The sequence below is a fragment of the Squalius cephalus genome, assembly GCF_949319135.1.
Source record: "Squalius cephalus genome assembly, chromosome: 3".
In the NCBI taxonomy this organism is placed as follows: Eukaryota; Metazoa; Chordata; class Actinopteri; order Cypriniformes; family Leuciscidae; genus Squalius; species Squalius cephalus.
Genome location: NC_137124.1, coordinates 27,835,619 through 27,849,002, shown reverse-complemented (window position 1 = coordinate 27,849,002; position 13,384 = coordinate 27,835,619). Strand labels below are relative to the sequence as shown.

Below are 13,384 nucleotides of genomic sequence, written 5' to 3'. Positions count from 1 at the left end.
TTAGCTATTAATTAACAATACTTTTGCACTATTTATTCATTTTGATTGTTTATTTGTAAATATACTATTAAATTTTAACATTTTAAGTTGCATAAATCTACATTAGTTAATGAATTATGAACAAACATGAATTAATATAAGAACACAACAACAACTACAAAAAAGTTTCCATAAACACATTACAGTCACAGACACGTAACACAACAGAGGATTTAGGAGCTCACCTGGAATTGCCATTGAAACGAGAAAAGGTGTTTGTAAATCCTCCAAGAGGAACCTTGGGTAGTTGTGAGAGCTCTTTTGAAATTACATCCTGAGTTGTGTCATCCAGCCAAGTATATCCTATAATAAAAGGGACAGAGAGAACCATAAAGTAGTATATACTTATACATTGAATTGCTGACATTAAAAAAGACATTACAAATACCCAACAAGAGACATCATGGTTAAAGCACACTGCTGCTCATTTTGCCCACCAGCAGAACGTTAAATAACTTGCTGCTGATATTCAAAGTATTCACGTTAATTAGTCCATATCTTTTCTTGCAGACTAAAGACAGTAATCTGAAGAATTTGTGTAGGTACCTCATGAGAGCACTTCACTCATTCACCTGAATTTTTCATTTTTTAAAAATCCCACATTCTTTGAAATGTTAAACTTCTGATCAACATCAAATCTACCCACTGTCTTCAACTCAATAAAAATAGTAACACTTCTGAATTTCAGGGAGGAGAAAGATAAATAGAAAAACACCGAACTAACGCATCAAATCCCATCTTGTGCATTCTAAAGACGTGTTCATTCAGCTTTCATGCAAATGTCACCCAATCAGACATACTTGAGATTGTTCACCACACTAAGGGACACAGGTATGCTGTGATTGAATGGATAGATGGGAGGAATGCCATTAACCAGCCACAGATGCAGATGAACGAATAAAGATCTGAAGAGTATCTCCTTAAGCCCCTGTAGATATGACCTCTTTAGCCTTCTACCAGCCTTCGACACTCAGTCATGTTAATCTGTTTTCTTGGATACCTGATGTTTGGGGTTGAGAAGGGGGGACTGAACAATGTAAATCATTTATTTACATATAACTCTAAAAAAAGCAAAAAACAGAGCCGTACATGTTTAATAATATAACACTGAAACATACTTTAAAAAAAAAAAATTTCTCATCTAAATTCCAAAAGAAAATGTTTGCTAACTAAGTTATACTCCACCACCTGCTTGACATCATTAACCAACGCGGTTGAACGACCAATTTGTGACAATATGGTTTCGGGAAACAGTTGTGACTAGCAAGTTGATTTCTTCAACGATGCATCATACTATGGTAGTTAAGCAGCAAGTTACGTCGTTGTATGGGAAACGCACCCCAGAGTGTCTAAGTCACGTTGTAAATCCATTCATTCCATAAAACTAAATCGCAAACGATGAATAACTAAAGCATAAAGAGAGTACTTTGTTATCTATTCTGCCATGCAACGGCAAAAGACCGTAACTTCGTTTTTGGTCGAAAATGAGTTAGCTTATTGATATTTTTTGGCACATTCAAGGCCTCCTTTATCATGTGGATAAGTATCTTGAGTCAATTCCATTGTTTTTTCAAGAAAATAATGGGTTGTCTTAACAGTAACTTCCAAAAGCCCATGAGAAACCAAGGCAGAACACCGTAACACCAGTTACCGCTCTTTGGCTTTGTTTTGGAACACTCAAATAGAGTTACGGTACTCTGCCTTTTAGCCGCGCATCAATATGAAGTTACTGTGCCGGTGTTCTATGAAATAATGCTACCTTATCAGATTGTACAGTGTTCTGCCTTTGTTTCACTGTCCAGTAAAATTGAAATTACAGTGTACCCTGTGTACTTTGTACAGCTGCCATCAGTCCCTGTAACTTCTGATGTCCTCAGAGCTTTGTCCTGCACAAACGCGGTCAGAACATTTTGTATGGTCTGAACCCGCTCCATCGACAAACGTGCAATATCGAGGATATATTGCAGAGTTGACCGAAAAATGTTACACATGCCGTAGCAGGTGAATACAACAAAGAACTAAAGCCCCGCCTCACCCAGTTCAGGTACCAGACCTGGTTGAAAACACTCATGCATCTAGCTGGCAGAGTGCCAAAACTGCGCCGGCGCCTCAGCACCATCCTGAACAAGGTCGAGCCAACACTTGACTAATATGTCACAGGGAGTGATAATAATGAAGCGACAAGGGTATATTGGAGCATTCAACATAATGAAGCAACAAGTGTACTGGTGCATACCCAGCAAACACAGAACGTTGGCACAACGTACCCAACCTTCTAACAATGTTTTAACAACATGGCCAAAAGGTTGCTATAACTACGTTGTGTGGTGAAGGTTGTTACAGCGTTGTCACAATGCTGCCATCAAACCACCGTTCAAACCACCGTCCACCGTTCAGGTTGACCGTTCACACGAAACGAGCGGTTTGTGTGAGAAAACGAACAGTATTTATATCGTTTTTACCTCTTGTAACACAGCCACGTCCAAGTGGATCTGAGGGCGCGCGCGCATCCTGCTGTGTGACGTGTGCGCAGACTGGTGCGTAGATATATACACTAGATGTCGCCTTGGCTACGGCATTCGTTAAGAACTGCGTAGCCAAGGCGACATCTAGTGTATATATCTATGCACCAGTCTGCACCAGATCACTTGGACGTGGCTGTGTTACAAGAGGTAAAAACAATATAAATACTGTTCGTTTTCTCACACAAACCGCTCGTTTCGTGTCTTAGGCCATCAATGTGTACTTACGATGGGGAATTGTTTAATTTGGACGATGGGGAATTGTTTTAATTTCGACTCTGTGCATGCTCTTTGAGACAGTGACCACATACCTGCATGAAATGACTGACAGACAAGAACGGTTTGACCTAAAAATATCAAAATTGAAACTACTGCGGAAAAAAAGACACCTACATCTTGGATGCCCTTGAGGTAAGCTAAAACATACCAAAATTGAATTTCAAAGTGAACTATCCCTTTAAGGTTGTGCCTAGGGTGTCTGGACAACCACTGGACAACATATGTAGGCTACTCGTCACTGCCATGAAGAGCGAAAATCAGCCTTTTAAATTTCAACTGATCGTTGGGCCGTCTCATTCTTCATCAAGCAAGGAAACGTGAAAATTGTGTTTAATTCACTTCAGCTAAATAAGATATGTAATTATTCAAACACAACCTACAACTTACTTATCTGATGTGACATTTTTTTGAACATCTTCTGGTCAGGTATGACAAATAGGCCTATTTAACTTTATGCCAAAAGTATGAAGCCAAAATGACTTTAATGTTGAGTAACGTTAATTGATTTCAACACTCATTAAACAACGCCTACTTGTTGCACGTTAATGTTTTTTACTTTTTTTTTTGTGGAAATGCACAGAGAAAAAAAAAATGTTTGTAACTGCTCGCACACCTGTTTATTTTTTCCTTTGATTTGTCGTCTCATTCGTTTCTTTGCCAGATTTCCGCATGTTTGCTCATGCTAGTTAACGTTAGTCCACTCCCTGTATAATATGTTTGTTTGTTTTTCTTTTCACAAATGTATGACTTTTGGAAGTGCAATTTGATTACCATATGCAGTTTTAATAAAGTTGAATTAGATAACCTTCTATGTCATTTTTACAAAGTGTACACTTGCAGGTGTTGATTAAATAATAATAAGGATAAACAATATTTAAAAAGTATATAATTATATAACATATGACTAATTAAAAAATAACCACAAAACATAACATCCTAAATGGGGGATATCTATAGACCTATCTAGCATAAAAAAATTCATTGTCAAAACGTCGTCTCTCAGTTGCTGAATGTCGCGTAGCAACGTTGCTACAGCCCTGTCACGTCTTACAATTCTACGTTGATGTTGCGAGCACGTAGACAGCGTCGTTGCCATAGCAGAAATGCAACGTGCCACAGACGTTGCCACAACGTAAATGTGTTTGCTGGGTACAACATCAGACCAGCTGTTACAAGCGGGTTATACCAACAATCACAGCTTCTGGAATAAATCCGCAGGACAAGCGAAGTGCACAAGCACAAAAATAGGGCAGACAGCTGAAACCACTGCATATTGAAAAGACGCAGAACACAGAAGGTTGTGCTATAAATGCATTAGTCATCTAGGTAGTCCAGAACGCGCTCCCCACTGAGTCTCAAAGGGGAAAGCACTGCGTTTGTAGTTTTCGTGAACGTATGAGGGGCGCGACACCTTCGAACACGAATCTCGGCAAGCACCTGTGATGAGGGGCTATCTGAATGTGAAAGTATATGTGTCTTTCAGATCCACCGCTAAATCCACCGGGTTGAATGTGCGTGAGGATCTGTTTTATCGTGATCATTTTGAACACGCGCTTAGCAAGTCTAATGCCACTCGGTACCACTTGAAGATACTCTTTACCGCTATGGTATATTTTGTCATGTCTAATGTATTAATGCCATCAGAATGCAACCAAAGCACAGGATAGCAATAAGTAGATCAGGATGATGGGCAACTTCAGTCCTGGAGGGCCACTGTCCTGCAGGGTTTAGCTCCAACCCTGATAAAACTCACCTGCCTGTATGAACGCATCTGAACGCATCTGCGCATCTGAACGCCATCAGCGTTTCTCACAGGTTCGCGTTTAAAGTCTGTGTAGAGAGAATGGTGTCGTCTTGGCGGCCCTAATTTCATAACAAATGATCGTTGCGACGGAAGCGAATCAATCAAAACCAACTTTAGCTGGAAAATAACTTTATTAAAGAACCGCTATAAAGCCAAAACAATCTTACGTTAAATTATACATTTATCTCTGTAAAGCTGCTTTGAGACAATCTACATTGTTAAAAGCGCTATATAAATGAAGATGACTTGACTTGACCTGTAGCTTTCTAATAATCCTAAGATGCTGATTAGATTGTTCAGGTGTGTTTGTTTAGGGTTGGAGCTAAACTCTGCAGGACAGTGGCCCTCCAGGACTGAAGTTGCCCATCCCTGAAGTAGATGGCTATAAGTAATTGTAAATCATACAAAATAAATGCCATGATCACTAGATTTTATACAGGTGTTACTATAATGGTTTTGTTAATGGTGATCAGCAACCAAATATTGATAATGTGGAAGTTACTGCCTTTTGCCTGGGCATGACTTAAATACACATTCATCTTTCCAGAGGTGAAGTATCCCTTTAAGGATCCAAAGATCCCTGTGTTACATGTCTGTTTGTTTTTGGACTCTATTCTTTGTTTCTTTTGTTCAGTTTCCCGCCATTCATTTGTTCCCATGGTAACCCTCCTCATTAGTTCTTTTGGTTCAGCTGTGTGTCAATTATTTTGTCAATCAGTTCCTCCCTGTCACCTGTGTATTTAAGTCTTAGATGACGACAGAAAACTAGACAGTACAAGACTTTGTTGGATGGTTGTTTTTGAGTTTCTCTTCCTGTTCCTTGTGGGTTTTGATTAAAAGACTATTTCCTGGAATCATCCTTCGTTGTGTGCTCCATTCCTGGCTGTCTGCACAGCCGTCTCCGCCCTGGCCGCCCGAAGGGCCATCTCCACCATGGCCGCCTGAACCAGCACCACCTTGGGTCCCTGAACTGCCTACTCCGCCCTGGGTCCCTGTATCACAGGTACCACCCTGGAGGCATCCTGTCCTACCTAGGCCTCTCATAGCCTCCAGGGCGCCCACCCTCCCACCCTTGTGTATGGATTACGGCGCGAGGTCGCGCCTTCCGGGAGGGGGGAGTAATGTTACATGTCTATTTGTTTTTGTTCAGTTTCCCGCCATTCATTTGTTCCCATGGTAACTCTCCTCGTTAGTTATTTTGGTTCTCTTCCTGTTCCTTGTGGGTTTTGATTAAAAGACTATTTCCAGGAATCATCCTTCCATTAATTTTTTTTCATGACAACAAATGAACATGAGTTTGAAGTTTGTATTTAGTTTTAATTCTTGAAATAATGAAATATTTAATGAAATATTCCTTCATTATCAACACTTTAATAATGCTAATGTCTAAGTGTGAATTGCGACTTCTCTTAATCTCAGAGCACCTCTCAGATCGCCTGTAGGTGGTTTTGAGGGGCAGTTCAGTGGCTTTATCGTGGGGGTGCAGGACAAGGTGTTAATGTCCCGTCTTTCATATGGAGAGTGTCGGATAGCCAGTCTGATGATACAGTACAGGCAAAGGCAAAATTCCTTTCAGAATAAATCTCTCGATGTGTCCAAATAGGCCCTATCTTAATTAAATTATAAATATTGTAGCTAATGTACTTAAAGGTTTTTCATTAAAAAAAAATCAATTGAAGTGTTCAATCCAGTTGTTTCAAGTGGTTTTGTAGAGTTTTAGAATGTTTGAGCAAGTGTGTATGATTGTCAACAATCTGCCATTATTATACATGAACTGTTGACAAAACGCGTTCATGCCAACTAAACAATACAGAGCGCTTTAATTCGCAATCAACCTCGTTTTATTGTAGCCTAAGGTGAATTCAACAAGCCATTATTTTTCTTTGAAGCAAATAAAGCTAAATAATTTGTTACAGTTGTTTTTTTGTAATTGGTGTGGATGACACGCAGTGATGTGTTTCTACCCTGAAACATTTAATTTCAATAGAGAACAGGCGCACTAGAGTCCTGCACGGGTTCGGGTACCTACAGTGACCCGCAAATTTTGCTCAAACGGGTGAAAAATATCAAACTGTGTCGGATACGGGTGCGGGTCGGGTCGGACACGGGGGAAACACGGGTCTAAACACGGGTTTAAAACAATCACATGCAAACGTAAAAATATATGCATATTTTTAGGAACACATCTACAAAAATATGACTGTATTTCAAGTTGATAAAATAATTTAAAATCCACATCAGTTTATTTGTGCCCACGCGCCACGCCCTCCCAGGATCTATAACGTTACCTATAGGCTACTTTCAGTTTTAAAAATTCATCATAACCGCGCGCACGATCTGCTTGCAGTCGTCGAGATGGATGCTGAGCAGCTGAAGAAAAGAATAGCTAGTGGAGATTGTAAAGTTGTCGAAAATACGTCATCAAAAATCAAGTCCAGTGTGTGGGAGAAATTTGGAGTTATCTGAAGAAAATATTGTGAAAGGCTTTGCTGCATGCATTTTCGTGTTGGATAGCCGCAAATGTGGAACTTCAATGCTGAGGAAGCACGCAGATAACTGTGGTAACAAACCAAGCAGTTCTATCGAACAGTATTTTTCAAATTTAACACTGTTAAGTATGTGTGGTGTGCAGGGCGTGTTTGAACCTTTACAGTCTATGGTTTGAACCCAAAATTGTCAAATGTAGGCTAGACGAATGTAGCGTATGAGCAGATAATTCATTCATTGGCTCTGAATTAATGAATCATGGCTCGTTGAATCTGAACACAAATGCACATTCCTTATGAAACCCAAAGCCTTGTACACTCTGAACTCATTGAATGTAAATCAGGACTCTCGAGCAGCTAAATTACTGGCATGGCGCCACCAGGTCTGGGTTTAGATTGCTTTCTGACACTTTATGATGTTTTATTAACAAGGTTCGGGAGGAGCAGGTGCAGATAATTAAATTAACCCATTAGCACAAGTGGAGATCAATCAGTAATCAACTCAGGACAATATAAATAACAGCAGAACCCACCTCTGTTCATTGACAGTTTATCAGCATTTAGCCCGGCAGTACCGTCCTAGCAGGTCCGAATCGAGCAATTCCCGTCCGATGAATAATCTCTCGTCTTTGAGGAACCTCTGCCGCAATCCTCTGGTGTAATCTCGCGGGCGTCAGGTTTAACAAACGGGATCATAACCACGGGCGAAACATCCGCGATCTCCTTCCGCGTATTTCTCTACACCGGTCCATACTAACCATTTCTCTATGCCGGGAATTATTGTAAGGCAATGCCGCCCTCTTTCACGCGAGGGAAAGGGTCTTCCTTCTTCGTCAGGCCGCCACAGCGGGCCCTAAAGTAAGCCGCGCCGCAGATTCAGTCCCGGCCAGTCCATACTCAACGTCTGCCGGGTCAACTCAGTGAGTGCTCAGCTCGGCCCTTCTCGTGTCTGTCCTTGGTTGAGCTTGGCATTGCTTCAGTTGTTTGAGTCACGAGCCAGTTATGCCATCTGTATACAAATTTTGATCGGGGGTATGCACGTTTTAAATTGTTTCTGTACAAACGATTTACCGTCATACATAAACAGTAGGTCGCACGTTACGTGCAGATTGCTCACAGAATCATTAAGAACCTATCGTTAACACTGTCCTGCAATTTATCTTCAAAATCGCGTAGAATCTATATTTAAAAAAAAAAAATTGTTCTAAATGCAAACTGTTATCTTTGCTCGGTCACTTAAACTTCAATGTGCATAATCCTGCAAGGATTTCATCTCACCTCCTTTTCCTCGCGTCTTTGATTTAAAGCACAAGAAGACGAGCATCGGCCCGCTAAGCCCCACTCTCCTCCTCCCTTTGTTCAGCCACACACCGCAGGAGCTCAGTTTCTCCAGGTAAGTTTATCCACTGCCACAGCAGTGATGTCTCCTCTGGTCCTGGAGGAGCTCAATTTCTCTGGCTAATTTTTCTCTAATATTGCAACAGTAATGTCTCCTCCGCTCCCACTAGAGCTCTGTTTCTCTGGCTAATCTTCTCCACTGCCGCAGCAGTGATGTCTCCTCTGCTCCCACAGGAGCTCTTTTACTCTGGCTAATTTCTCCACTGTCACAGCAGTGATGTCTCCGATGCTCCAGCAGGGGCTCTGTTTTCTCTGGCTAATCTTCTCCACTGCCACAGCAGTGATGTCTCCTCTGCTCCCACTGGAGCTCTTTTACTCCGGCTAATTTCTCCACTGTCACAGCAGTGATGTCTCCTATGCTCCAGCAGGAGCTCTGTTTTCTCTGGCTAATCTTCTCCACTGCCACAGCAGTGATGTCTCCTCTGCTCCCACTGGAGCTCTTTTACTCCGGCTAATTTCTCCACTGTCACAGCAGTGATGTCTCCTATGCTCCAGCAGGAGCTCTGTTTTCTCTGGCTAATCTTCTCCACTGCCACAGCAGTGATGTCTCCTCTGCTCCCACTGGAGCTTTTTTACTCCGGCTAATTTCTCCACTGCCACAGCAGTGATGTCTCCTCTGGTCCTGGAGGAGCTCAATTTCTCTGGCTAATTTTTCTCTAATATTGCAACAGTAATGTCTCCTCCGCTCCCACTAGAGCTCTGTTTCTCTGGCTAATCTTCTCCACTGCCGCAGCAGTGATGTCTCCTCTGCTCCCACAGGAGCTCTTTTACTCTGGCTAATTTCTCCACTGTCACAGCAGTGATGTCTCCTATGCTCCAGCAGGGGCTCTGTTTTCTCTGGCTAATCTTCTCCACTGCCACAGCAGTGATGTCTCCTCTGCTCCCACTGGAGCTCTTTTACTCCGGCTAATTTCTCCACTGTCACAGCAGTGATGTCTCCTATGCTCCAGCAGGAGCTCTGTTTTCTCTGGCTAATCTTCTCCACTGCCACAGCAGTGATGTCTCCTCTGCTCCCACTGGAGCTCTTTTACTCCGGCTAATTTCTCCACTGTCACAGCAGTGATGTCTCCTATGCTCCAGCAGGAGCTCTGTTTTCTCTGGCTAATCTTCTCCACTGCCACAGCAGTGATGTCTCCTCTGCTCCCACTGGAGCTCTTTTACTCCGGCTAATTTCTCCACTGTCACAGCAGTGATGTCTCCTATGCTCCAGCAGGAGCTCTGTTTTCTCTGGCTAATCTTCTCCACTGCCACAGCAGTGATGTCTCCTCTGCTCCCACTGGAGCTCTTTTACTCCGGCTAATTTCTCCACTGTCACAGCAGTGATGTCTCCTATGCTCCAGCAGGAGCTCTGTTTTCTCTGGCTAATCTTCTCCACTGCCACAGCAGTGATGTCTCCTCTGCACCCGCAGGAACTCCTTTACTCTGGCTAAATTCTCCACTGCCACAGCAGTGATGTCTCCTCTGCTCCCACAGGAGCTCTGTTTCTCCAGCTAATTTTTTCTACTGCCGCAGCAGTGATGTCTCTTCTGTAGTACTTCTCTATTCATAATTAAAGAGCACTCAATCTTCTCTTTCCTGTCTCCTCTTTCTGTCCAGCGAGCATTGGTCTCACAGCGGACGGAGTGAGAACTTTCCCAGCGGAGCACTTACTTTTTCTCTTTCATCCAGCGAGCATTTGGTCTCACAGCGGATGCAGTGTGAGAAAATCTCCTGGGCAAGCACTCATTTTCCTGTTTCCTCTTTCTGTCCAGCGAGCATTGGTCTCACAGCGGACGGAGTGAGAACTTTCCCGGTAGAGCACTTACGTTTTCTCTTTCATCCAGCGAGCATTTGGTCTCACAGCGGATGCAGTGTGAGAAAATCTCCCGGGCAAGCACTCATTTTCCTCTTTTCCGTTTCCTCTTTCCGTCCAGCGAGCATTGGTCTCACAGCGGACGGAGTGAGAACTTTCCCAGTGGAGCACTTACTTTTTCTCTTTCATCCAGCGAGCATTTGGTCTCACAGCGGATGCAGTGTGAGAAAATCTCCCGGGCAAGCACTCATTTTCCTCTTTTCCGTTTCCTCTTTATATCCAGCGAGCATTGGTCTCACAGCGGACATACTATGTACTTATCTCTACTCTCTTCCGTCCAGCGAGCACTGGTCTCCCAGTGGATGTACTATGTACTTATCTCTACTCTCTTCCGTCCAGCGAGCACTGGTCTCCCAGTGGATGTACTATGTACTTATCTCTACTCTCTCCCATCCAGTGAGCACTGGTCTCCCAGCGGACGTACTATGTACTTATCTCTACTCTCTCCCGTCCAGCGAGCATTGGTCTCCCAGCGGACACAGCATGTATCTATTTTTCTATTACCTCTGTCCAGTGAGCATTGGTCTCTCAGAAGACTCGACACATATCTATCTTTTCTGCTCAGCCAGCATTTTCAAATTCATTCCACCTCACAGGCGACTGGTAGAGCCCAATATCATGACGCTGTTGAGTCACTCACGTCAGAAGCTACATGGGCCCTCCCGGTCAGCCGTTTTTTCGAATCCCGCCACTCCCCGTCCTTCGGTCGGCAGGACTCACCCGTCAAAGCCATGGAGATATTCCGGTCAAGCGATCAACTTATTGAAACGCCAGCCCGTCAAATTCGCTGCGTCTTTGGGGGGTCTGTAGTCTGCCGGCTGTCCTTTTGCTCTTTTGCTTTTTGGGGGGAGTACTCTGGGTTCGGGCAGAAATTCCGAGCTCGGAGCCCTCCACCCGGACAGCACGCCAAATACGCATAACCTTTACCGTAATAATTATATGTAGATGTGAACTCGTGAAATTATGTTTTATTAACAAGGTTCGGGAGGAGCAGGTGCAGATAATTAAATTAACCCATTAGCACAAGTGGAGATCAATCAGTAATCAACTCAGGACAATATAAATAACAGCAGAACCCACCTCTGTTCATTGACAGTTTATCAGCATCCCACCTCCACCCCATCTCCTCACTTTTAGTTCCATCTCCTCACTTCTAGTTCCATCTACTCTTACCAACGGGGGAGTACTCTGCTTTCGGGCAGAAATTCCGAGCTCGGAGCCCTCCACCCGGACAGCACGCCAAATACGCATAACCTTTACCGTAATAATTATATGTAGATGTGAACTCGTGAAATAGCACCTTGGAGTATTACCAGAACAACACGACACAGCGTCTCCTAGCTTCGCAAGCCTCAAAGAGATGCACCGAAGAGATAAGGACTTTCTCCTGCTAGGTGACATTCCACACACGCGCACACACACGCGCGCACACGCGCGCACACACACACACACACACACACACACACACACACACACACACACACACGGACTTTCCATGGACTTACTCATATACAGACATTTCCAAATGTTTGATATATTCCTGTGTTGCATTTTATATGACCATGTCATATTGGAGTATCTACAATTTTATCGTGTGTTAATCGAACTTTAAAATGCATATAATCGTGCTTTTGATTGTAACTTTGTATCCTTAACTGTTTTATATTTCATTCTTGGTATCTGTTTAACCGTCTTGCTCTGACTAAACCAATCATATATAGGAGATTACAGTAAAATGTATTATTCTATGTGTACCATCTTTCTGGATAGAAATTACGAATTCTAAACGCCGTCATAAACTATGCAGATGAACCATCCACAGGACAAAGGAACTTCTTCCCGCTCGAAAATCTCGGGAGATGATTTGCCCTCCCCGCAAAAAGGGGCGTGGACGGGATTCCCTCAAAAGACGGAACTTACCGTTTCTCACTCTCTTCGGTCAAACTTCGGGAAAACACCAACTTCAGACAGGCTTCGGCCACCGTCTTCGGACGCACACCTCCGCGTCACTCCCGACCTTTCTTTTCTTTTCTTTTTAGTTTAGTCTTTTGTCTTTGTTTTTCATATTCTCCTTTGTTCATTTCCACTTACGAGGGAAAATGAACTTAGCCTGAATTATTTCTTTAGTAACTTCGCTGTCAAAGGACCTTGAATTTCCCGCAAAGACCGCGCTCGCCCGGAAGAGACGAGAAAGCACGCCTCCACTTAAACGGACACACGCACGCTTGTCTTTCGCAGTCACAACGAAACCACATGCAAGTATCGAAATCTAAATGCTGTTTAACCCTCTGGGGTCGACAAACGTGCCCGCGCGTTTTGCTGGATTTTCTTCACATAGTAGCAAAATAAACTTAAATTTCTCCGTCATTTATGGTCATACAGAAAAAAGAAATATGAAAAAAGAATCTGTGATATTTCTACTTTTTTATGTGTCCACTTACAATCAAATCAAAACATTGTGCTTTTGTAAAATAAAGAAAATAAACAGGGTGTGCTTTCTGCCTCCCCGTCGCGGTGAACTTTTTTTTCTTGAGCACGTCTATAAACTGAAACAAAACTCAACGAATACTTGTCACACATTTATGAGCCATATACCTTTATAAACATTTAAGTGTGTACTTTTAAATGATCGGATTCAAACTGAAAACAAATATTCTCTGTTTAAGTAATTTGTATAAAACCAACAAGATGTCCAGTATCTCAAACGCTTGCTCATTATTTTTAATTTGACCACGCCCACGTGCGCAAAAGAGATTCACATGCAAATCTCCACATGGAACGCGAACACGCTCATTACCTCAAAAACAAAGCAGCACCAAACTTCATCAGTCTCTGCTTTTCGTCGAGTTTGGAAGACGCGCCGTGAGCTTACATTGGATTTACCTCAGAAGAAGAAGAACGCGATTTGAAGACAAGAAAGATGTAAGGTAAGAAATTCTTACTTATTAGTTTATGTTATTGTTGCATAAACTTCACATTGCAGTTGAACTGTTGCTAGATATAT

The 13,384-nt window shown here is 42.7% G+C and overlaps 1 protein-coding gene across 2 annotated transcripts in view; it reads right to left on the bottom strand.

The window, feature by feature from the left end:
• ptprn2 (protein tyrosine phosphatase receptor type N2) overlaps nucleotides 1-13,384 on the bottom strand; it is a 278,997-nt gene that overhangs the window by 179,426 nt on the left and 86,187 nt on the right. For both annotated transcript variants that reach the window (XM_079865630.1, XM_079865631.1), the window contains one exon: nucleotides 225-342. In XM_079865630.1, the coding sequence (XP_079721756.1) occupies nucleotides 225-342 (118 nt within the window). The remainder of the gene's footprint in view (nucleotides 1-224; nucleotides 343-13,384) is intronic.